General features: G+C 48.1%; 1 protein-coding gene across 3 annotated transcripts in view; it reads left to right on the top strand.

The window, feature by feature from the left end:
• The window catches only part of RELB (RELB proto-oncogene, NF-kB subunit), a gene marked incomplete at both ends in the record, with an annotated part of 38,919 nt that overhangs the window by 1,999 nt on the left and 11,361 nt on the right, over positions 1-25,559 (top strand). The window contains 6 exons of one of the 3 annotated variants that reach the window (XM_080704175.1): positions 230-277; positions 9,746-9,772; positions 13,361-13,680; positions 20,287-20,444; positions 23,704-23,795; positions 23,931-24,062. In XM_080704175.1, the coding sequence (XP_080560301.1) occupies positions 230-277; positions 9,746-9,772; positions 13,361-13,680; positions 20,287-20,444; positions 23,704-23,795; positions 23,931-24,062 (777 nt within the window). The remainder of the gene's footprint in view (positions 1-229; positions 278-9,745; positions 9,773-13,360; positions 13,681-20,286; positions 20,445-23,703; positions 23,796-23,930; positions 24,063-25,559) is intronic. The other 2 variants (XM_080704174.1, XM_080704176.1) reach the window with 2 other exon arrangements.

Genomic DNA, 25,559 nt, shown 5'->3' with positions numbered 1-25,559 from the left:
AAAAAGGGGGGGGGGAGTAGGGGACTCTTTGGTATGATGAATGGCTGGGTGAATGGCTGAAAGGAAAGGTCAGGACCTGTCAGGGAGGTAGAGAAATCAGTGTGGCTGACCCTGCAGCGGTGAGCCAGAGCCTGACCCAAAGGGACATGGCTAGGAGAGGACCTAGTGGGTTTGGGGAGATTGGTCCTCTTGCTGCCTATCACACCCTGAGATTACCTCCCTCTCACAGGGTCCCCTGACCTCTCTTCGATCTCACTGACCGTTTCCAGGACCACAGGTAAGCAGCCCTCCACTGTCCTTGGGGGTGGGGAGGCCCTTGTAGAGACATCCTTGAGGGGCAAGCCTCTTTCTGGGGAATTCTTGGAGGTCTCCTTCAGCTCTCCCTTGGGAGTAGGCTATGTCACTCCCCACCCTTGAGATGGCCCCCTAGGTGTCCCTACTTCCTGGACCTACATCAGGAAACTGACAGGTCAAAGTAACCACCGACTCATGGTCTAAGAGGACCCTCCCCCTGTAGAGATTCGCCATGGTGTAGCAGAGGGGAGAGATTGCCATCTTTGGCTTTGAAGCTAGATTTTATATTCTGGTGCCGCTGCCCCCTCACCTGTGAATGTCTGCAAGTCACTTACCCAGTCTGGGGACTGAAGATTCAAGTGAGTTGAGACAGGTGAACTGGCAAAGCGCCACCTGGTGCGCTGTAAGGGCTCAGTAAGTGTTAACGGTTGGAGTTGTCATAGCAATGATGGTAATCCTAATGACTATGAGGCAGTCTGTCATAGTGGTTCCTAACTGTGTGCATCAGAATCGCCCAGAGCGCACATTAAACAGATTGTGAGGTTTAATAATATACTGCTTCTGATCCAGTGGGTCTGGGCTGGGGTCTGAGAGATTGCCTTTTTAGCAAGCTCTTAAGAGACCTACTGGCCTATGAGGTCCCTCATCCTATGCTATCCAGACATCAGTGCTGCCCAAGGAGATACAGAGCCCGACCCAAATTTGACATCTTTTCCTTCACAGACATGCTGGGATTTGAAGGGCAGGAATAGAGTCCTCTCATTGTGGTTATTCAGCACCCCCAGTTGACCAGGTCTGAGCCTGTATGGAAGTAGAATCTTGGAATGGATGTCAGAAATGCTCAGATGGAGCCGGGCGCGGTGGCGCATGCTTGTAATCCCATCATTTAGGAGGCTGAGACAGAAGGATCGCGGTTCGAGAACAGCCTCAGATACTTAGTGAAGTCCTTTGAAACACAGTGAGACCCTATTTCAAAATAAAGAATAAAAAATAGGACTGGGAAGCCGGGCGTGGTGGTGCACGCTTGTAATCCCAGCATTTGGGAGGCTGAGACAGGAAGAAACAGTTCGTAGCCAGCCTCAGCTACTTAGTGAGGCCCTGTGCAACTCAGTGAGACCCTGTTTCAAAAATAAATAGCCGGGCGTGGTGGCGCACGCTTGTAATCCCCGCGCTTGGGAGGTGGAGACAGGAGGATCGTGCAGGTTCAAAGCTAGCCACTCTGGCTTACGAGACCCTCTTTCCAAATTAAAAGTTTAAAATAGGTTTGGGAGTGTAGCCTGGAGGTAGAAGGGCTTCCAGGAACCCCAGTACCACAAAAAAAAAAAAAAAAAAAAAAAAAAAACACCACCATCTTGAGCCGGGCGTGGTGGCGCACGCTTGTAATCCCAGCATTCAGGAGGCTGAGACTGGAGGATCGCGGTTCGCAGACAGCCTCAGCTACCTAGTAAGGCCCTCTGCAACTCAGTGAGACCCGGTTTCAAAAATAAAGAATAAAAAATAGGGCAGGGGGTGTAGCTTGGAGGTCGAATGCCCCTGGGTTCCATCCCCAGACCCGCAAAAAAAAAAAAAAAAAAAAAAAAAAAAGAATAAAAATCGGGCTAGGGTGTAGCTCAGAGGTAGAATGTCCCTGGGTTCCATCTCCAGTCCAAGAAAAAAAAAAAAAAAAAAAAAAAGCTCAGATGGGCCTGGTGTGGTACATGCCTGTATCCCAGTAGTTGGGAGGCTAAAACAGGAGGATTGCAGGTTCATAGCAAGCCTCAGCAACTTCTGGGGCCCTCTGCAAGTTAGTGAGACCCTGTTTCAAAATAAATTAAAGAGTTAAACATGCTTGTAATCCCAGTATTTGGGAGGCTGAGGCAGGAGGATCACAGTTCACAGGCAGCCTCAGCTACTTAGTGAGGCCCTTTGCAACTCAGTGAGACGCTATTTCAAAATAAAGAATAAAAGAGCCAGGCATGGTGGCATACGCTTGTAATCCCAGAATTCGGGAGGCTGAAACAGGAAAATCTTAGTTCACAGGCAGCCTCAGCTACTTAGTGAGGCCCTTTGCAAATCAGTGAGACCCTGTTTTAAAATAAAGAATAATGCTGGGCGTGGTAACGCTTGTAATCCTAGGATTGGGGAGGCTGAGACAGGAGAATTGTGGTTCACAGACAGCCTCAGCTACTTAGCAAGGCCCTTTGCAACTCAGTGAAACCCTGTTCCAAGAATAAAAAGACTAGCAGCCGGGCATGGTGGCGCACGCTTGTAATCCCAGCACTTGGGAGGCTGAGACCGGAGGATCGTGGTTCACGGACAGCCTCAGCTGCTTAGTGAGTCCCTCTGCAACTTAGTGAGACCCGGTTTCAAAATAAAGAATAAAAAATAGGGCAGGGGGTGTAACCCGGAGGTCGAATGCCCCTGGGTTCCATCCCCAGACCTGCAAAAAAAAAAACAAAGAATAAAAAGACTTGCCGGGCGTGGTGGCGCACGCTTGTAATCCCTGCGCTTGGGAGGCAGAGACAGGAGGATCGCGCAGGTTCGAAGCCAGTCGCGTGCGCTGGCTTAGGAGACCGTTTCCAAATAAAAATGTAAAAATAGGTCTGGGAGTGTAGCCCAGAGGTAGAAGGGCTTCCAGGAACCCCAGTACCACAAAAAAAAAAAAAAAGAATAAAAAGACTAAGCCGGGTGTGGTGGCACATGCTTGTAATCACCACGCTTGGGAGGCTGAGACAGGAGATCACACAGGTTCAAAGCCAGCCTCAGCTACTTAGTGAGGCTCTCAGCAACTTAGTGAGACCCTGTTTCCAAATAAAATGTAAAATAGGTCTGGGAGTATAGACCAGAGGTAGAAAGCCTCTCGGTTCCACCCCCAGTAATACCAAAATAATAATAATAATTAATAATAATAATAAATAATAATAATAATAAAAGGCTGGGGGCGTAGCTTAGAGGTAGAATGTCCCTGGGTTCCATCCCTAGTACTGCAAATAAATAAATAAATAAATAAATAAGAATAAAAAATTAAAAAAATAAAATAGGGCTGAGGATGTAGCTCAGGTGTAGAATGCTCCTGACTTCAAGCCCCAGTACGACACACACACACACACACACACACACACACACACACACACACACCTCAGATGGCCATAGACAAGGTGGTGCAGCTTCCTCAACAGGCCTGAGAATATGCGGAGGAGTGAAAATGGGGGGATGTCATCAGAGACAGATACAGGCCAAGTGCTGGTTCTGGTTCTGGGCAAGAACAAGACCAAGACTTGTGTGGCCCGAATCTTGGGCTTCAGATGAGAGTAACTCCTGATGTCACCTATTCAATAAATATTAACTGAGCCCCTGGCCCTGTGCTGAGGACACCAGTGACTGGGACAGCCCCAGCCCTGCCTCGTAGGGTTCCCTACCTAAATGAGGAGGCGGACATAAGACGTAAGAACAATAAGTAAATGTGCGATTATAAAATGTAACAAGGACCATGAAGGATCTTGGGGTCAATGATATTTAATAGTAGGGTGGGGATAGAGAACTAGGGAGAAAAGTGATTTGACGAGATAGGCCTGGGGATACAGTGAGTATTGGAGGGACAAGATCCCCACTCCTCCGTGCTCACGGTCTATAGGAGTCAGGTGTGAATCATTTTACTGAGAGAACATGTCAAGTCTTTTTTTTTTTTTGGTGGCACTGGGGTGCCTGGAAGCCCTTCTACCTCTGGGCTACACTCCCAGACCTGCAGGATCCTCCTGTCTCCGCCTCCCAAGCGCGGGATTACAAGCGTGCACCACCACGCCCAGCTCAAGTCTGTGTGTGTGTGTGTGTGTGTGTGTGTGTGTGTGTGTGTGTGTGTGTGTTACTAGGAATAGAACCCAGGGGCATTCTACCTCTGAGCTACACCCCCAGCCCTCTTTTTTATTCTTTATTTGAAACAGGGTCTCACTTAGTTGCTGACAACCTCACTATGACAACCTCACTAAGTAGCTGAGGCTGGCTGCAATCCTCCTGTCTCAGCCTCCTAAGTACTGGCATTATAAGCGTGCACCACCACGCCCAGCTAGAACATGTCAAGTCTTTTATTTATAAATTAATTAATTAATTAATTTATTTATTTATTTTTTCAGTACTGGGGATGGAACCCAGGGGCATTCTACCTCTGAGCTACACTCAAAGCCCCATTTTTTATTCTTTATTTTGAAACAGGGTCTCACTGAGTTGCAAAAGGCCTCACTGTAAGTAGTAGCTGAGGCTGTCCTTGAACTGTGATCCTCCTGTCTCAGCCTCTGGAATGCTGGGATTACAAGTGTGTGCCACCACGCCTGGCAACATGTTAAGTCTTAATCAGTGCCATGAAAATTAGAAAACAAACGCACTTAATTCTAAGTGATAGAGGGGAAAATCTGGGGGCTATCTTGGATAAAGTGGCCCAGAGAGACCTGACTAGGAAGTAACTTTTGTATGTGTGTGTGTGTGTGTGTGTGTGTGTGTGTGTGTGGCACCGGGAATTGAACCCAGGGGCATTCTACCTCTGAGATACATGCCCAGCCCTATTTTACAAGGGTGTACCACCAAGTCTGGCTAGGAGGAGACATTTGAGTAGACCTATGAAGAAGCAGGTGAAGGGAGCCATGCAAAGAACTGGAGAAGAGGATTCAGACAGAGAACAACATGTGCAAAGGCCCTGAGTTAGCAAATACATCGCTGGTTTTCTGCTCCCATGTGACCCGTCCTGACTGGCTGAAGAGTGGCAGGTCTGTATGGGAGGTCTGCGTGTTATTTGAGCAGAGCCTCGAATATGGAGAGGAAGCCGCCAACATTTCTTGCCTGGAAAAGAACATTGGATAATATAAGCCAAGATTTATGGAGGGAATAGAGTGGTCAGATCCTGTGTTAAAGGTCTAGGTCAGGGCCAGGCGTGGTGGCCTACGCTTGTCATCCCAGCATCTTGAAGGCTGAGACCGGAGGATCGCGGTTCGCGGACAGCTTCAGCTACTTGGTGAGGCCCTCTGCAACTCAGTGAGACGCTGTTTCAAAATAAAGAATAAGCCGGGCGTGGTGGTGCATACTTGTAATCCCAGCATTCAGGAGGCTAAGACAGGATCGCATAGGTTCAAAAACAGCCTCAGCTACTTAGTGAGACCCTGTTTCCAAATAAAGTAAAAATAGGTCTGGGAGTATAACCCGGAAGTAGAAAAGCCCCTGGGTTCCACCCTCAGTACCACTAAATACATACATACATACATACATACATACATACATACATACATAAATATAATAAAAAATAAAGAATAAAAACTAGGGCTGGGGCTGTAGCTTGGAGGTAGAATACCCCTGGGTTCCATCCCCAGTACCACTAGATAAATAAATAAATAAATAAATAAACAAACAAACAAACAAACATAATAAGACTAAAAAAATAGGGCTGGGGGTGTAGGTAGGAGGTAAAATGACCCTGGTTTCCATCCCCAGTACCACACACACACACAAAAATTCTAGATCGGGCATGATCATGCACTTTTATAATCCCAGTACTTCGGGAGGCTGAGACAAGAGGATCACAGGTTTGCAGGCAGCCTCAACAATGTAGTGAGGCTTTCCTTTTTTCAAAGTAAAAAATAATACAGAGCTGGGATCTAACTCAGAGGTAGAATGAATGCCCATGGGTTTAACCACTATCACCAAAACAAAACAAATCAAAACACAGTTTACCTCTCTGGGCATAGTGGTGCATGCTTATAATCCTAGCATTTGAGCCGGGCATGGGGGCACATGCTTGTAATCCCCGCGCTTGGGAGGCTGAGACAGGAGGCTCACGCAGGTTCGAAGCCAGCCTCAGCTACTTAGTGAGGCTCTCAGCAACTTAGTGAGACCCTGTTTCCAAATAAAGTATAAAAAATAGGTCTGGAAGTATAGTCTGGAGGTAGAAAGCCTCTGGGTTCCACCCCCAGTACCACTAAAGAAAAAAACAGAAAGAAAAATAGTCCTAGCATTTGGGAGGCGGAGACAGGAGGATCGTGATTTGAGGACAACCTGAGCTCCTTAGTGAGGCCCTTTGCAACTCAGTGAATAAAATGCCCCTGGGTTCCATCCCCAGTGCCACAGAACAAACAAACAAACAAAATTTACCTGTGTGATCCTGAATCCCCATGTTAAGCCCTGAGGGGGTACTCAATACTCATTTTGTAGAGGAGGTGCAGAAAGGTTAAGTGATATAAGAAAGGCCTCACAGCCAGAGAGTGACACTAGGAGTCAAACCAATTCTTTATGACTCTACACCCCATGCACCAAAATATGTCTTCTAGCTCAACGCAGTAGCTCATGCCTGTAATTCCAGTACTTGGGAGGCTGAGACAGAAAGATCCAAGTTCAAGTTGAAGACCAATCTCAGAAACTTAGTGGACTGATGTTTCAAAATAAATATAAAGCTGGGCATGGTGGTGCATGCTTGTAATTCAGCAGTTGGGAGGCTGAGACCTGGAGGATCACGGTTCGCGGACAGCCTCAGCCACTTAATGAGATCCTGTTTCAAAACAAAAAACTAAAAAGGCTGGAAGTAACCGGGCGTGGTGGCACACGCTTGTGATCCCAGCATTCGGCAGGCTGAGACCTGGAGGATCGCAGTTCGCGGACAGCCTCTGCTACTTAGTGAGGCCCTCTGCAACTCAGTGAGACCCGGTTTCAAAATAAAGAATAAAAAATAGGGCAGGGGGTGTAGCTCAGAGGTCAAATGCCCCTGGGTTCCATCCCCAGACCCGCAAAAAAAAAAAAAAAAATAGCTGGGCGTGGTGGCGCGCGCTTGGGAGGCTAAGATAGGCGGATCACGCAGGTTCGAAGCCAGCCGTGCTGGTTTAAGAAACCCTGTTTCCAAAAATAAAAAAGTATAAAATGGGTCTGGAGCCAGGTGTGGTGGCGCACACTTATAATCCCAGTATTCGGGAGGCTGAGACCAGAGGATCATGGTTCGTGGACAGCCTCAGCTACTTAGTAAGGCCCTCTGCAACTCAGTGAGACCTGGTTTCAAAATAAAGAATAAAAAAAGCTGGGAGTGGTGGCGCACGCTTGTATTCCCAGCATTTGGGAGGCTGAGACAGGAAGGTCGGGGTTCGTGGACAGCCTCAGCTACTTAGTGAGGCCCTTCACAACTCAGTGAGACCCTGTTTCAAAATAAAGAAAAAAAAAATTGTGTAGGGGGTGTAGCTCGGAGGTCAAATGCCTCTGGGTTCAAGCCCCAGACCCGCAAAAAAAATAAAAATAAAAAATAGGGCAGGGGTATAGCTCAGAGGTCGAATGCTCCTGGGTTCCATCCCCAAACCTACCAAAAAAAAAAAAAAAAATAGGTCTTGGAGTGTAGTCCGGAGGTAGAAGGGCTTCCAGGAACCCAGTACCACCAAAAAATTAAAAATTAAAGAAAGGAAGGAAGAAAGAAAGAAAGAATAAAAAGCCGGGCTAGGTGGAGCATGCTTGTAATCCCAGTGCTTGGAGGCTGAGACAAGAGGATCTCGCAGGTTTGAAGCCAGCCTCAGCTGGCTTAAGAGACCCTGTTTCCAAATAAAATATAAAATAGATCTGGGAGTATAGCCCAGAGGTAGAAGGCCCTTGGTTCTATCCCCAATACAAGAAGGAAAGAAAGAATAAAGAAAGAAAGAAAGAAAGAAAGAAAGAAAGAAAGAAAGAAAGAAAGAAAGAAAGAAAGAAGAAGAAAGAGAGAGAGAAAGAAAGAGAGAAAGAAAGGAAGGCAGGCCGGGCATGGTGACGCACGCTTGTAATCCCTACACTTGGGAGGCTGAGACAGGAGGATCACACAAGTTTGAAGCCAGCCTCAGCGGCTTAGTGAGACCCTGTTTCCGAATAAAATATAAAATAGGGAGTGTACCCCGGAGGTAGAAAGCCTCTGGGTTCCACCCAGAGTACCACCAAAAAAAAAAAAGGAATTAAGAAAAAAAAGGCTGGGGGTGCAGCTTGGAGGTAAAATGCCATTGGGTTCAATCCGTAGTACCAAGAAAAAGAAAAAAAAAAGCCCAACAAGGTAGGCATTATGGTGCTCATTTTCTAGATGTAGAAACCAAGGTTAATGGGCTCAAGGCCACACAACTAGCAAGTAGCAGAGGCAGAATTCGAACAGAAGCTGTGATTCCAAGCTCTGGCCATTGCCCACCCAGGTCTCAGTCTCCCCCTAAAGCCTGGGAGCAAAATCTAACTTGTCCCTGGGTCTCCAGGTCCATTCAGCACAGATGTCTAAGAAGGATTTTCCAAGTTGGAATGACTTGAGGTTGGCCTTGTCAATGACCTCGAGCAGGTCTCTTTGTCTCTCCCAGGCTCAGTATCCCCATCCTCCGAGTGGGGACCTTGGTGCCCTACAGACTTCACAGATTGTGTGAGATAAAGGGTACAGGAAAACAGCCTTCCAAGGGCAAAGTTCTGGCTGTCAGGTGCCACTCCCTCAGCGTGGAGGAGGAGGAGGAGCCTAGATCTGGCAGCGGGGCAGGTTCCCAGTCAGGAGCCTGTGTGGCAACCCTGGGCGGGGCATCAGGCTGGCTTGCCTTCCCCTGCTGTATGACTTCACTGCTCAGTTCCCTCTGGGCTTCCCCTTGACTTTTCTCTGCAATGCCAGAAGGTTGGTTTCAATTTCTCCATGGCCCCTTCCAGGGCTGAGTTTCCTGGAGAGGGGACAGGGGTTTCCCTAAGGACCCAACATTACTGCTACTCCTCCCAGTGGCAGGGGCGAATCTGGCATTGCTGGTGGGCACTGCAGGGGCCTGGGCTGCTGGAACACAGAGCAGAAAGTTACTTGGATTCAGAAGATCTGCCTGAGCGGAGCGTGGTGGCGCACACTTGTAATCCCAGCATTCAGGAGGCTGAAACAGGAGGATTGTGGTTCACGGACAGCCTCGCTACTTAGTGAGGCCCTTTGCAACTCAGTGAGACCCTGTTTCGAAATAAAGGATAAAAAAATATGGATAGGGGTGTCGCTCAGAGGTAGAATGCCCCTGGGTTCCATCTCCAGTACTGCCAAAAAAAAAAAAAAAGAAGATCTGTCTGCTGCAATCTTCAGAAAGCAGCCAGTGATCTTGGAGGGCCAGGGGTAGATTTTCAGGTGGAAAACCCTAGGGTTTGTCCCTTGTGCAGGACCCTCTGCTTTGCTATGGATTCCCAACAGCACTTCAAAATCCTTGGTCTAGATGTGTGTGTGTGTGTGTGTGTGTGTGTGTGTGTGTGTGTGTGTGTGTGTTTTGGGGGGGGGCGTTTGGCTTAGTTTGAGGATACCCTGAGGCTGGGTGCCTAACATTAGGGGCTGAGGGGAGGTAACCCAGAAGAGGAAGGTAGAGATTGGGGTTTGGTATCCCAGGGGGCCGTCCTAAAGTTTCCCGGGGTGAAGAAAAGGGACAGTGATGGGAATCTGTCTTGAAAGATGACAAGTCCTGACCACTTTCTGAACTTCACCTTTCTCTTTCTCTTCCTCCCACAGATGAACTGGGTGAGTATCAGGGGACAGGTATGTGGGGACACCCAGGGTCCAGCTGCTCACACAGGGTCCAGGCCTTCCTTGCTGCATGGGGAGCAGTTACAGTGTGACTCCCAGGACTGTTGGGGAATTGGAACAAATTCACGTTCCCAAAGCCATGAGCAGGCTGGGTACAGTGGTGCACGCCTGTAATCCCAGTACTTTGGAGGCTGGGACAGGAGGATCTCAGGCTGGAGGCCAGACTCAGTAACTAAGAAAGACCCTGTTTGAAAATAAAAACTAGGTGGAGTGGCACACACCTGGAATCCCAGTACTTGGGAGACTGAGACTGGTTCAGAGACAGCCTGAGCAATTTACAAAGCCCTCAGCAACTCAGCGAGAACTTGTTTCAAAAAACAAAAAATAAGCCGGGCGTGGTGGCGCACGCTTGTAGTCCCAGCATTTGGGAGGCTGAGACCGGAGGATCGCGGTTCGCAGACAGCCTCAGCTACTTAGTGAGGCCCTCTGCAACTCAGTGAGACCCGGTTTCAAAATAAAGAATAAAAAAATAGGGCAGGGGGTGGAGCTTAGAGGTCAAATGCCCCTGGGTTCCACCCCCAGACCCTCAAAAAAAACAAAAAAAAAAGACAAAAAATAATGTCGGGCGTGGTGACACACGGTTGTAATCCCCACACTTGGGAGGTGGAGACAGGAGGATCGTGCAGGTTTGAAGCCTCGTTCACTTAAGAGACCCTGTTTCCAAATAAAAATATAAAAATAGGCCTGGGAGTGTAGCCCGGAGGTAGAAGGGTTCCATTCCTAGTACCACCCAATAAATAAATAAATAAATAAAAATTTAAAAGCTGGGCGTGGTGGTGCTTGGGAGGCAGTCCTAGGAGGATTGCGCAGGTTCGAAGCCAGCCTCGCTGGCTTAAGAGACCCTATTTCCAAATAAAAATATTAAAAATAGGTGTCTGGGAGTGTAGCCTTGAGGTAGAAGGGTTTCTTAGAACCCCAGTACCACCAAAAAATAAAAATAAAATAAAATAATAAAAGCCAGGCGTGGTGGCACATGTTTGTAATCCCAGCATTCCGGAGGCTGAGACCAGAGGATCATGGTTCGCAGACAGCCTCAGCTACTTAGTGAGGCCCTCTGAAACTCAGTGAGACCCTGTTTCAAAATGAAAGAATAAAAAAATAGGGCAGGGGGTGTAGCTCAGAGGTCAAATGCCCCTGGGTTCCATCCCCAGACCTGCAGAAAAATAATTAATTAAAAAAATAAAAAATTAAAGAGCTGGGATATCGCTTGGAGATAGAAAGCTCCTGGGTTCAATCCCTAGTACCAAAGACAACAACAACAAAAACCCCATTCAGCAAGTTAGTGGCCTTCAGTGTTACTATGTCTGTGGTTGACATTCATTCCTTCAGTGGATGTCAGAGAGCCCTCCTGTGCAGCAGGCTCTGTTCTAGGTACCAGCCACAAACCAACGTCCCTGCCTGCCTGGATCTGACAGTTGAGCAGGGGACTCAAGGCCAATGAATGAATGAACAAAATAATGATCAATAAATTACGGCTGTGAAGGAAACAAGAAGAGGGACAAATGGCCTGGGGAGGCATAGTAGACTGGGCCTTTCCTAAGAGGTCACATTTGGATGGAGACCTGAAGGATGAGCAGAAGAGCCTGAACAGGTGGATGGGGGAAGCAGGGATCAGGCAGTGGGAGGAAGGAGTACAAGGCCCTGAAGGGGGCCAGGATAGTTGGGCGCAAGACATGGAAGGAGCTGGAGCTGTTTTTCTGAGATGGGGTCTGGGGAAGCTTTAGCGAGGAGAGTGAGGACTTTGACTCTTGGAGAGATGGGAGCCATACTGGCTTCTGAGCAGAGAAGGGGCGGGCCCATAGTTAACAGAGTCCCTCTAGCTGTGGGGGACAGGTGCAGGGGCAAGGGCAGGAACGGGAGCAGTGAGCTTGCGACTCCATGTCCAGATGGGAGAGGAAGGGGGGTATTGGTGGGCAGAAGTGGGGGTGGGGAGAGTACAGGGGAAATAAGTATATTTTAATAGAAACATAATCAAAGGTACAGTGCCCCTGGGTTCAGTCCCCAGTACGAGAGAAAGGGAGAGAGGGAGAGAGGAATGGAGAGAGAAAGAGAGAATGAAAAGAAGAAGATGATGATGATTGGTGTGGTAGTCAGCCAGCCTTAGCTACTTAGTAAGGCACTCTGCAACTTAGTGAGACCCTGTTTCAGAATAAAGAATAAAAAAAAAAAAAATAGGGCAGCCGGGCGTGGTGGCGCATGTTTGTAATCCCAGCATTTGGGAGGCTGAGTCAGGAGGATCCAGGATCGCGGCCAGCCTCAGCTACTTAGTGAGGTCCTTTGCAACTCAGTAAGACCCTGTTTCCAAATAAAGAATAAAAAATAAGGCTGGGAGTGTAGTTCAGAGGTAGAAAGCTTCTGGGCTCCACCCCCAGTACTGCAAAAAAAAAAAAAAATAGGGCTGGGGGTGTATCTCAGAGGTAGACCGCCCCTGGGTTCAATCCCCAGTACTGCAAAGATAAATAATTTGCCAGGCGTGCACGCTTGTAATCCCCACGCTTGGGAGGCGGAGACAGGAGGATTGCGCAGGTTTGAAGCCAGCTGCGCTGGCTTAGAGACCCTGTTTCAAAATATAAAATAGGTCTGGGAGTGTAGCCCAGAAGTAGAAGGGCTTCCAGGAACCCCAGTACCACCAAAAATGAATAAATAAATAAGTAATAAATAAATAAATAGGGCTGGGAGTGTAGCTGGGAGGTAAAATGCCCCTGGGTTCAATCCCCAGTACCATAAAATTAAATAAATAAATAAATAAATAAATAAATAAATAGTGGAGGACCCAGTCATGGTGGCGACACGCACTTGTATTCCCAGTATTGGAAGACTGAGACAGGAGGATCACAGGTTTGTGGCCAGCCTCAGCTACTTAAGCCCTCTGCACTTAGTGAGATCCTGTTTCAAATAAAAGAACAAAAACTGGGGTGGGAGATGATCAGAGGTAGAATGCCCCTGGGTTCAGCTCCTACTACTGCAAAAAAAAAAAAAAAGGTTGGAGGTATAGTTTGGAGGTGGAATACCCCCAGATTCAATCTCCAGTAATATTTCAAAAAAAAAAAAAAAAGCAGCCTAAAGATAAAAATAGGACATGAATTAGATTTGCAGATATGGCGACTGCATCACAGTGGCTATTTTAGTGTGACAAGAGGCAGGGGGGTACCTGTGGTTTGGCCTTTACATTTATCCAGGTGAGAGTTGGTGCAGCAGGTAAATTCTGGAGCGTCCAGGGATGGGTGGAGGAAAAAGGAATCAGGCCGATCCCCTGACTTCTGGCTTCAGCAAGGGGCAAAGGGCGATGCTGGGCTGTTTGCAAATGAAAGAAAGCAAGAGGGCAGGGCTTTGCCTGGCACGACGCCCCAACGCCCCTAATACTAGTAGTTGGGAAGCTGAGACCGGCGAATTGCAGCACACTTCGCGAGACCCTGTTTCAAATAAGAAATCAAACGGGCTGGGGGTGTAGAGTGCCTTTGGCTTCAATCCCCGGTACCGTACTAGCAGTGGACGGGAGCGTAGGCGCGGGGGGCCGCCTGGCGCGGGAGCCAGCCTCAGCACCGCTGTCTGCTTCTCCCGCAGAGATCATCGACGAGTACATCAAGGAGAACGGCTTCGGCCTGGAGGGGGCGCCGCCCGGCCCGGGCGAGGGGCCGCCGCGCCTGGTGTCCCGCGGGGCCGCCGCGCTGAGCACCGTCACGCTGGGCCCCGCCGCGCCGCCGCCCTGGGGCTGCCCGCCCGCCCGGCCGCACCTGGTCATCACCGAGCAGCCCAAGCAGCGCGGCATGCGCTTCCGCTACGAGTGCGAGGGCCGCTCGGCCGGCAGCATCCTGGGCGAGAGCAGCACCGAGGCCAGCAAGACGCTGCCCGCCATCGAGGTGGGCCGGGCGCTGGGCCGGGCCCTCCTGACCTCGCTGGCCACTGTCCGCCCGAATCCACCCTCCCGACCTCGCTGGCCACTGTCCGCCCGAATCCACCCTCCCAAAGACGCAAAAGGGCATCCCAAGAGAGGCTTTAGGGAGCCGGGCGCGGTGGCCTGCCATCCCAGGGACTGGGAGGCTGAGGCAGGAAGACCCGCAGGTTTGAAGTGAGCCCAGGCAATTTAGGGAGACGGCCAGCTACCTGAGCGAGACCCTAATTCCCAATAAGAAAATTGTAACTTGAAGGTAGAATGCCTCTGGGTTCAATCCCTTAGTACAAAAAAAAAAAAAAAAAAAAAGGATTTAGCGGGGCCGACTGGTGCACTGCTGTAATGCCAGGACGTGAGAGGTGAGAGGCTGAGATGGGAGGTTAGTAGGTAGGTTCAAGGCCAGTCTCAGCTTAGCAAGGCCTTGCTTCAAAAGTGTGGCTCAAAGCCCAGTACTGGGAGGCTGAGACAGGAGGATCCCGTAGTTTCGAAGCCAGCCTCAGCTACTTAGTGAGGCTCTCAGCAAGTGAGACCCTGTTTCTAAATAAAATATAAAATAGGTTTAGGAGTGTAACCCAGAGGTAGAAGGTCCCTGGCTTCCATCCCCAGAACCACACACACAAAAAAGTCTAGAAGTAGAATGACCCTGGGTCCAATCCCTATTAGGTAAGAAGGTAGGCCTTCTTCTTGGTAATCTGGCAGTATTTATCAAAACTGCCCAGCTGGGCCGGGCATAGTGGTTCACGCTTTAATCCCAGCATTGGAGAGGCTGAGACTGAAACAGGGTCTCCCTAGACCTTAATTAATGAGAGATTTACTACTTGCTGAGACTCAAACCTGGTATCCTCCTATCCCAGCCTCCCAAGTACTGAGATGTACTGAGATTATAGGGGGTGTGCACCACCACACCCAGCTGGTGTGTGTGTGTGTGTGTGTGTGTGTGTGTGTTACTGGGGATGGAACCCAGGGGCATTCTACCTTCTAGCTATACCCCCCCAACCCTATTTTTCTTCTTCTTTTTTTTTTCTGGTACTTGGGATGGAACCCAGGGGCATTCTTCCTCTGAGCTATACCTCCAGCCCTATTTTTTATTTCTTATTTTGAAACAGGGTCTTAATGAGTTGCAAAGGGCCTCACTACGTAGTTGAGGCTGTCTGTGAACCTTGATCCTTCTGTCTCAGCCTCCCAAATGCTGGGATTACAAGCGTGTGTCACCACACCCAGATTTTTTATCTTTTATTCTTTATTTTGAAACAAAGTCTAAGTTGTGGAGGGCTTCACTAAGTAGCTGAGGCTGTTTTCAAACCTACGATCCTCCTGTCTCATCCTCCCAAATGTTGGGATTACAAGCGTGTGCCACCACGCCTGGTTTGTAAAGTACTATTTCTTTAAAATGGAGCTATGTTTTTTATTTCCTTAAGTCTGGAGATGAAACCCAGGGGCATTCTACCTCTGAGCTGCACCCCCTGCCCTTTATACTTTATTTTGAAACCAGGTCTCAATGAGTTGCAGAGAGCCTCACTAAGTAGCTGAGGCTGTCCGTGAACCAAGATCCTCCCGTCTCAGCCTCCCGAATGCTGGGATTACAAGTGTGCACCACCACGCTAGGCTCTAAAATGGAGCTATGTTGAGCTGGGTGTGGTGGCACATGCTTGTAATCTTCTTGTAATCCCAGCATTTGGGAGGCTGAGACAGGAAGATTGTGGTTCAGGGACAGCCTCAGCTACTTAGTGAGGCCCTTTGCAACTCAGTGAGACCCCATTTTAAAATAAAGAATAAGCTAGTCATGGGGGGCACAGCTTGTAATCCCAGCACATGGGAAGCTGAGAAAGGAGGATCACGCAGGTTTGAAGCCAGCCTCAGACACTTAGTGAGGCTCTCAGTAACTTAGTGAGACCCTGTTTCCAAATAAAATATAAAATATAAAATAGGTTGAGGCTGTAGCCGGTAGGTAGAAGGCCCTTAGGTTCTATCCCCAGTACAACAACAACAAAGCAAAGAAAGAAAGAAAGAAAAAGAAAGAAAGAAAGAAAGAAAGAAAGAAAGAAAGAAAGAAAGAAAGAAAGGGCTGGCTATGTAGCTTGGAGGTAGAATGCCTCTGGGTTCCATCCCCAGTACATAAAGAAAATTAATAATAATAATAAATAATAAAATGAAGCTATTTTCTGGGCTCTGGTCATTGTTTTTGTAGTCTGGGGATTGAATTCAGGGGCATTCTACCTCCAAGCTACACACCCAGAACTATTTTTGGGGGTGTTTGGGTATGGAACCCAGGAGCATTCGACCTCTGAGTTACACCCCCTGCCCTACTTTTTATTTTTTATTTTGAAACGGGATCTCACTAAGTTGCAGAGGGCCTCACTTAGTAGCTGAGGCTGTCCATGAACTGTGATCCTCCAGTCTCAGCCTTCCAAATGCTGGGATTACAAGCCTGCACCACCACGCCCGGCTCTAGTTCTGGTAATTTTAGAAGGTTTTATTACCTGAGTATGGTGGCATACCTGTAATCCTAGTACTTGGGAGGCTGAGACAGAAGGATCGTAGGTTTTAGAACAGCCTCATTGAGTAGGAGACTCTCATCAACCTAGCGAGACCCTGTTTTAAAATAAAAATAAAACAGATGGTGGCGCACGCTTGTAATCCCAGCATTCAGGAGGCTGAGACGGGAGGATCACAGTTCGCGGACATCCTCACTACTTAGTGAGGCCCTCTGTAACTCAGTGAGACCCCGTTTCAAAATAAAGAATAAAAAATAGGGCAGGGGGTGTAGTTCAGAGGTCAAATGCTCCTGGGTTCTATCCCCAGACCCACAAAATAAATAAATAAATAAATAAATAAATAAATAAATAAATAAATTTAATTAAATAGGCTAGGGGTCTAGCTTGGATGTAGAATGCCCCTGGGTCCAATCTTCAGTATCAACCCCCAGTTTTACTACTGTGACTGTCTGGCAGCGGGTTCAGAAGCTTTGTAGGGCATGGATGTTTGTGTGGGTGGAACTGTGTACGGAGCATCTGATCTTACCTCCTACCTGCTACCAATGTGGGTTCCCATCACATTGTCAATCAGTCACCCTCAGTATCCAATTCAGCCATGAGAGGGCAGCACTGCCCCATTGAGACCTTTGGTTAATCGCATTTTATAGAGTTGGCTTCAGAGGAACTTTGATGCCAGCAGGGCTCAGCTGGTGACCCAGAGGAGCTAAATAGCTGGCTGAGCCAGCTACTGTCTAAAGAGGCTGGGTTCTGTTCTCCCCTGCCTGTGGCTACTGAGCAAGAATTCTAGCTAGAGCCGGGCGTGGTGGCACACGCTTGTAATCCCAGCATTTGGGAGGCTGAGACAGGAGGATTGCAGTTGGGGACAGCCTCAGTTACTTAGTGAGGTTCTTTGCAATGCATTGAGACTCTGTTTCAAAAAATAAAGAATAGCCGGGCATGGTGGCGCACGCTTGTAATCCCCACGCTTGGGAGGCGGAGACAAGAGGATCGCACAGGTTCGAAAGCAGCCACGCTGGTTTAAGAGAACCTGTTTCCAAATAAAAAGTATAAAATAGATCTGGGAGTGTAGCCCAGAGATAGAAGAGCTTCCAGAAACTCCAGTACCACACACACAAAAAAAATTAATAAAATAAAAAATAGGGCTGCGGGTATAGCTCGGAGGTAGAATGTCCCTGGGTTCCATCCCCAGTACCGCAAAAGAAAAAAAAAAATTCTAACTAGAGTAATGACAGTATTTTTTTTTTCTTTGCCATGCTGAATATTAAAACCTGGGCTTCCTGCGTGCCAGGCAAGGGTTCTACCACCTAGCTGCACTCCCAGCCCTCTTTATTTACTTATTTATTTATTCATTCATTCATTTTAGTACTGGGGACTGAATCTATGAGCACTTTACCTCTGACCCACACCCTCTACCTTTTTTGTGTGTGTGGTACTAGGGATTGAACCTAGGGGCATCCTACCTCTCAGCTTCACCCCTATTTCGATTTTTTATTCGTGTGTGTGTGTGTGTGTGTGTGTGTGTGTGTGTTACTGGGGATGGAACCCAGGGGCATTCTACCTCTGAGCAACACCCCCAGCCCTATTTTTTATTCTTTATTTTGAAACAGGGTCTCACTGAGTTGCAAAGGGCCTCACTAAGTAGTAGATGAGGCTGTCTGCGAACTGCAATCCTCCTGTCTCAGCCTCCCAAATGCTGGGATTACAAGCATGCACTACCATGCCAGGCGCAATTTTTTATTTTTTATTTATATATATTTTTTGTGGTACTGGGGTGGAACCTAGGGGCTTTTCTGCCTCCGGGCTATACTCCCAGACCTATTTTATATTTTATTTGGAAACAGGGTCTCACTAAGTTGTTGAGAGCTTCACTAAGTAGCTGAGGCTGTCCATGAACCACGATCTTCAGGTCTCAGCCTCCCGAATGCTGGGATTGCAAGTGTGCGCCACCATGCCTGGCTTTAGTTCTTTATTTTGAAACAGGGTCTCACTAAGTTGCAGAGGGCCTCACAGGTTGCTGAGGCTGGCCATGAACCTGCTGTCCTCCTGCCTCAGCCTCCTAAGTACTGGGATTACAAGCATGTGCCACTACGACTGGCTTTTTTTTTTCTTTTTAACAGGTTTTACTAGGTAAGTTGCTGAGGATTTCCCTAAATTCCTGAGGCTGGCCTCAAATCTTTTATCCTCCTGCCTCAACCTGCCAAGTACTGAGATTACAGGTGTGAGTCACCATGCCAGGCTTATCCCAAGCATGTTTTTTAGCCCAGTGGCATTCTACTCCCGTGCTACACCCCAGCTTTTTTTGTTTATATGTGTGTGTGTGTGTGTGTGTGTATAATTATATATAAAATGTCTTTTGCAGTACTGGGGATGGAACCCAGGGGCATTCTATCTCCGAGCTACACCCCTAGCCCTACTTTTTATTTTATTATTATTTTTGTGTGTGGGGGGTGTCTGGGGATGAAACCCAGGGGCATTTGATCTCTGAGCTACACCCCCCTGCCCTATTTTTTATTCTTTATATTAAAACTGGGTCTCATTGAGTTGCAGAGGGCCTCACTAAAAATAACAGGCTGTCTGTGAACCGCGATCCTCCGGTCTCAGCCTCCTGAATGCTGGGATTACAAGCGTGTGCCACCACACCCGGCTCTATTTTTTATTTTGAAACAGAGTCTCACTAAGTTGCAGAGGGCCTCACTAAGTAGCTGAGGCTGGCTGTGAACTTGCAATCTTCCTGTCTCGGCCTCCCAAGTGCTGGGATTACAAGCGTGAGCTACCATGCCCGGCTATATATGTCTTTTTATTTTTAATTTGTATACTTCATTGGTACATTATAGTCTCACATCACTATGTAGTTCATCATTATAGTGACACACATGCACATAGCACTTGTTTTTGAAACAGGGACTTACTAGGTTGTAATTACTTGGAGACTGTGTGCATCCATTGTGTATGTGTGTGTGGGTACTAGGGATAAACCCAGGGATGTTCTACCTCTGAGCTACAACCCCAGCCCTTTGCATTTTTTGTTTTGAAAAAGGTTCTTAGCCGGGTGTGGTGGCACATGCTTGTAATCTTAGCATTTGGGAGGCTGAGTCAGGAGGAAACAGCCTCAGCTACTTAGTGAGGCCCTTTGCAACTCAGTGAGACTCTGTTTCAAAACAAAGACCAAAAAATAGGGCTGGGAGTGTCACTTAGTGGTAGAATGCCCTTGGGTTCCATCCCCAGTACCAAAGAAAGAAAGGAAGGAGGGAAGGGAGGGAGGGAGGAAGGAAGAAAGAAAGAAAGAAGGAAAGAAAGAGAGGTTCTTGCTAGGTAACTGCAAGTCTCACTAACTTACTGAGGCTGGTCTTAGACCTGTGATCCTCCTATCTCAGCCTCCCAAGTACTGGGATAACAGGTGTGTATTATCATACCTGGCTTACATCTAATTGTGTGTGTGTGTGGGGTGGTAGTGGGGATACAACCCAGGGGCATTCTATTTCTGAGCTACACCCCCAGTCCTATTATACTTTTATTTAGAGACAGGGTCTCTCTAGTTTGTTGAAAGTCTTGGTAAATTATCAAGGCTGGCCTGGAACTTGTGATCCTCCTGTCTCAGCCTCCCAAGTACTGGGATTACAAGCATGTGCCACCATGCTGGGCACATCCAATGTTTTAAAGGTTTGCGTGTCCAAAGAAAACACAACTGCTGGGCATGGTGGCACACACTTGTAATCCCAGCATTTGGGAGGCTGCGACAGGAGGATCACAGTTTGCAGACAGCCTCAGTGAGGCCCTTTGCAACTCAGTGAGACCCTGTTTCAAAATAAAGAATAAAAAATAGGGCTGGGGATGTAGCTCAGAGGTAGAATGCCCCTGGGTTCCATCCCCAGCACCACCAAAAAAACAACAAAAACAAACCCACAACTGTGAGGAATTCCTTCCTCCACCAGAGCCACCTCTTGGCTTCGGACAGGAGAGGCATCTTCAGCAAACACCCTGCCTTAGCCCTGGTGGGGAGCTCTTGAGGGAGGTCCCAGGGAGTTAAATGGGCTCAGGAGTTCGCAATGGTCCCCCAAAGAGCATGTGTCTTCCTGCAGCTCCGGGACTGTGGCGGGCTGCGGGAGGTGGAGGTGACTGCGTGCCTGGTGTGGAAGGACTGGCCCCACCGAGTGCACCCACACAGCCTCGTGGGGAAGGACTGCTCAGACGGCATCTGCAGGGTGCGGCTGCGGCCTCACGCCAGCCCCCGGCACAGGTACTGACCAGACCCTCAGACCCTCATTCCCTGGGCTGAAGAGCAGCCAGGAGAACCACACGGTGTGCAGCCCAGCCGGGACCTCCCTGTGCTGCTTCTCCTAGATCCCTCGGGGAGACCGAGGCCTGGGCCAGCAGAGGGCCTCCCTGAGCCCCGCTCCTGCCCTGCTGAAGGTCAGAGGAGCAAACTGAGGCTCAGAGAGGTTAAGGGGCACGGATGGTCCATGGCAGAGCTGGGATTTGACTCCAGACCTGGCTTAACTGCAAGGCCTGTTTCTCTCTGTCTCTGTCTCTGTCTCTCTTTCTCTCTCTCTCTGTTTCTTTTGGTACTGGGGCTTGGACCCAGGTACATTCTACCTCCAACTACACACCCACTCCCCATCCCTCAGCCATCTTTTATATGTATCCCAGCCATCTTTTATATGTATTTTATTTATTTTATTTTTTTTTTTTTGGTGGTACTGGGGGTGGAACCCAGAGCCTTTTCTACCTCCAGGCTATACTCCCAGACCTTTTTTCTATTTTATTTGGAAACAGGGTCTCACTAAGTTTCTGAGAGCCTCACTAAGTAGCTGAGGCTGGCTTTGAACCTGTGTGATCCTCCTGTCTCAGCCTCCCAAGCACGGGGATTACAAGCGTGCGCCACCACGCTCGGCTCTTTTATATGTATTTATTTAGGTACTGGGGATTGAAGCTAGGAGCATTCTACCTCCCTAATTGTGTGTGTGTGTGTGTGTGTGTGTGTGTGTGTGTGTGTGTGTGTGTGTTGTGTGTGTATGTGGTACTGGCGATGGAACCCAGGGGCATTCTGCCTTTGAGCTCTACCCCATCCCTATTTTTTATTCTTTATTTTGAAACAGGGTTGCACTAAGTTGTGGAGGGCCGCAAGTTGCTGAGGCTGGCTGAGAACCTGTAATCCTCCTGTCTCAGGCTCCCAAGTACTAGAATTACAGGCATGTGCGACCATCCCCAGCGTAATTTTTTTATTCTTTATATTGAACCAAAGATTCACTAAGTTGCAGAGGACCTCACTAAGTAGCCAAGGTAAGTAGCCAAGGCTGCCCGAAAAAACTGTGATCCTTCTGTCTCAGCCTCGCAAGTACTATGATTACAAGCATGTACCACCACATGCGGCTATTTTTTTTTCTTTTTTTGTGTGTGTGCTGAGGACTTAATCCAGGGGCATTCTATACTCCAAGCTATACCCTAGCTTGATTTTTTTTTGTGTGTGTGTGTGTGGTACTAGGGATGGAACCCAGGGGACTTCTACCTTCTAGCTATACCCCCAGCTCAACTTTTTTATTCTTTATTTTGAAATGGTCTCACTGAGTTGCAAAGGGCCTCACTAAGTAGCTGAGGCTAACCACAAACCCGGATCCTCTTGTCTTAGCCTCCCAAATGCTGGGATTACAAGCTTGAGCCACCACGCCTGCCTCCAGCCTAATTTTTATTATTTATTTATTTATTTATTTATTTATTTATTTATTTTCAGCACCAGGGATGGAACCCAGGGATTTTGTGACCTCCGACTACACCCCCAGCCATTTTTTTTAACTTTTTTTTTTTTGGTACTCAGGGTGGAACCCAGGGGCTTTTTACCTCCAGGCTACCCTCCCAGACCTATTTTTTATATTTTATTTAGAAACAGGGTCTCAGCTGGGCGTGGTGGCACACGCTTATAATCCCCGCACTTGGGAGGCTGAGACAGGAGGATCGCACGGGTTTGAAGCCAGCCTCAGCTACTTAGTAAGGCGCTCAGCAACTTAGTGAGACCCTGTTTCCAAATAAAATATAAAAAAGGTCTGGGAGTATAGCCCGGAGGTAGAAAGCCTCTAGGTTCCACCCCCAGTACCACCAAAAAAAAAAAAAAAAAATAGAAACAGGGTCTCACTAAGTTGCTGAGAGCCTAAGTAGCTGAGGCTGGCTTCAAATCTGTGCAATCCTGTCTCAGCCTCACAAGCGCTGGCATTACAAGCATGTGCCACCATGCCTGGCCATATATATATATATATTTATTGTGGGTCTGGGGATGGAACCCAGGGAGGGGCATTTGACCTTCGAGCTACACCTGCTGCCCTATTTTTTTTTTTTTTTTTTTTTTTTTTGCGGGTCTGGAGGTGGAACCCAGGGGCATTTGACCTCCGAGCTACACCCCCTACCCCATTTTTTAATTCTTTTTTCTTTTTTTTTTTTTTTTGGTGGTACTAGGGATGGAACCCAGAGGCCTTCTACCTCCAGGCTACACTCCCAGACCTATTTTATATTTTATTTGGAGACAGGGTCTCTTAAACCAGCTGAGGCTGGTTTCGAACCTGCAAGATGCTCCTGTCTCACTCAGCCTCCCAAGCACGGGGATTACAAGCGTGCGCCACCACGCCCGGCCTATAATCCCAGTACTTTGGAGGCTGAGACATGAGAATCAAAAGTTGGGAGGATGCCAGGCGTGGTGGCACACGCTTGTAATCCCCGTGCTTGGGAGGCTGAGACAGGAGGATCACACAGGTTCGAAGCCAGCCTCAGCTACTGAGTGAGGCTCTCAGCAACTTAGTGAGACCCTATCTCCAAATAAAGTATAAAATAGGTCTGGGAGTATAGCTCGGAGGTAGAAAGCCCCTGGGTTCAACCCTCATTACCACCAAAAAAAAAAAAAAAAAGTTGGAGGACAAGCCAGGTGTAGTGGCAGCATGTTTGAAATCCTAGTACTTGGGAGGATGAAACAGGAGGGTGGCAGGTCAGGAGGATGGCCAGCCTCAGCTATTATTGAGGACCTCAGCTATTTAGTGGGACCCTGTTTCAAAATAAAGAATAAAAAAAAAAATACGAATGGGCGTGTAGCTCAGAGATAGACTGTCCCTGGATTCAATCCCCAGTACTGCAGGGGGAAAAAAAAAAAGATAAAAGAAAGTTGGAGGACAGCCTCAGCAAGGAGCAAAAGTCTGAGCAACCTAGTGAGGGTCTGGTTCCAAACAAAAAATAAAATAGGGGTAGAGGTGTGGCTCAGAGGTAGAATTCCACTGAGTTCCATCCCTAGTACAACAAATAAATAAAAATAAAGATTTGCAGTTTTATCACAAATGAGGTTAGCCGGTGTTTTCCCATGGTGAAAATCTGGCAGGTTCCTAGGTCTTCTCAAATCTGCTCAGTATCTCTGACCCTTCCTAAAACGGGGCCCCTGGACTTCGGATGCCCCATCCCTGAGCCTGTGGCCCATGGCGGTGTCCAGGTCCGCTGTGGCCCCTCATGAGTGTTCTTGCCCCCAGCTTCAACAACCTGGGCATCCAGTGTGTGAGGAAGAAGGAGATCGAGGCCGCCATCGAGCGCAAGATTCAGCTGGGCATCGACCCCTACAATGGTGAGCCCTGCCCAGCATGACTCTCCGTTCTGCCCACCTTCACCCGTCTCTTCTCCATCCCTGCCATCTCCCCCGTCCCTCTCTCTCCCCCATCCCCCATTCCTGCCCTCAGCTTTCCCATGTCCCCTGCCACAGCCGGCTCCCTGAAGAACCACCAGGAGGTGGACATGAATGTCGTGAGGATCTGCTTCCAGGCCTCCTATCGGGACCAGCAGGGACAGATACACCGCATGGACCCTGTGCTCTCCGAGCCTGTCTATGACAAGAGTGAGTTGAGGGTGTGGTGTCCATTGGGATTGTCCTTGGCTGCAGGTATCAGAAAGCTCCCCCAACAGTGGCATGGGCAAAGAGGGGGGTTACTGTTAGGTTATTTACTATTATTTTGTTACTGTGGATTGAACCCAGGGGCATTTTACCTTTGAGCAATACTCCCAGCCCTATTTTGTTTTACTTTTTTTGTGTGGTACTGGGGTTCCTGGAAACCTTTCTACCTCCGGGCTACACTCCCAGACTTATTTTTTATATTTTTATTTGGAAACAGGGTCCCCTAAGCCAGCGAGGCTGGCTTCGAACCAGCGCAATCCTCCTGTCTCCACCTCCCAACCGCAGGGATTACAAGTGTGCGCCACCATGGCTGGCTTTATTTATTTTGTGGTGCTGAGGATGGAACCCAGGGGCATTCTACCTCCGAGCTATTATTTTTTATTCTGTTTTGTTTTTGTTTTTGCGGTACTGGGAGTGGAACCCAGGGGCTTTTTAACCTCTGAGCTACACTACCAGACCTATTTTTTATTCTTTATTTTGAAACAGGGTCTCACTGAGTTGCAAAGAGCCTCACTAAGTAGCTGAGGCTGTCCGCAAACTGTGATCCTCTGGTCTTTGCCTCCAAAATGCTGGGATTACAAGCATATGCCATCATGCCTGGCTATTCTTTATTTTTTGAAACAAGGTCTCACTGAGTTGCAAAGGACCTCACTAAGTAGTGGAGGCTGTACTCGAACCATGATCTTCCTGTCTCAGCCTCCCAAATGCTAGGATTACAAGCATGCACCACCATGCCTGGCTTTATTTTTATTTTACATATTTTTTGTGGCACTGGGGATGGAACCCAGGGGCATTCTACCTCTGAGGCACACTCCCAGACTTCTTTCTTTCTCTCTCTCTTTCTTTCTTTCTTTCTTTCTTTCTTTCTTTCTTTCTCTCTCTCTCTCTCTCTCTCTCTCTCTCTCTCTCTCTCTTTCTTTCTTTCTTTCTTCCTCTTTTTCTCTCTTTCTCTTTCTTTCTTTTCGAACTGGAGATAGAACCCAGGGGCTTTCTCCGGGCTAAAGTCCCAGACCTCTATTTTTAATATTTTATTTGGAAACAGGGTCTCACTAAGTTGCTGAGAGCCTCACTAAGTAGCTGAGGCTGGCTTTGAACCTGTGCAATCCTCCTGTCTCAGCCTCCGAAATACTGGAATTACAAGCATGCGCCACCATGCCCACTCTATTTTTTAATTCTTTATTTTGAACAAGGTCTCAATAAGTCGTAGAGGGCCTCACTAAGTAGCGGAGGCTAACAGTGAACCTGCGATCCTCCTGTTTCAACCTCTGAAGTATTATGATTACAAGGGTGTGCCACCATTCCGGCTTATTTTTTCATTTTGAAACAGGGTCTCACTAAGTTGTAGAGGGCCTTAATAAGAGGTTAAGGCTAGCGGCAAACCTGTGATCTTACTGTCTCAGCCTCCTAGGTACTCAGATTACAGAAGTGTGCCACCAAGCT

Source organism: Muscardinus avellanarius (genome assembly GCF_963383645.1).
Source record: "Muscardinus avellanarius genome assembly, chromosome: 10".
NCBI classification, from domain to species: Eukaryota; Metazoa; Chordata; class Mammalia; order Rodentia; family Gliridae; genus Muscardinus; species Muscardinus avellanarius.
The sequence above is the reverse complement of the archived record's forward strand: the minus strand, read 5'-3'. Positions and strand labels throughout refer to the sequence as shown.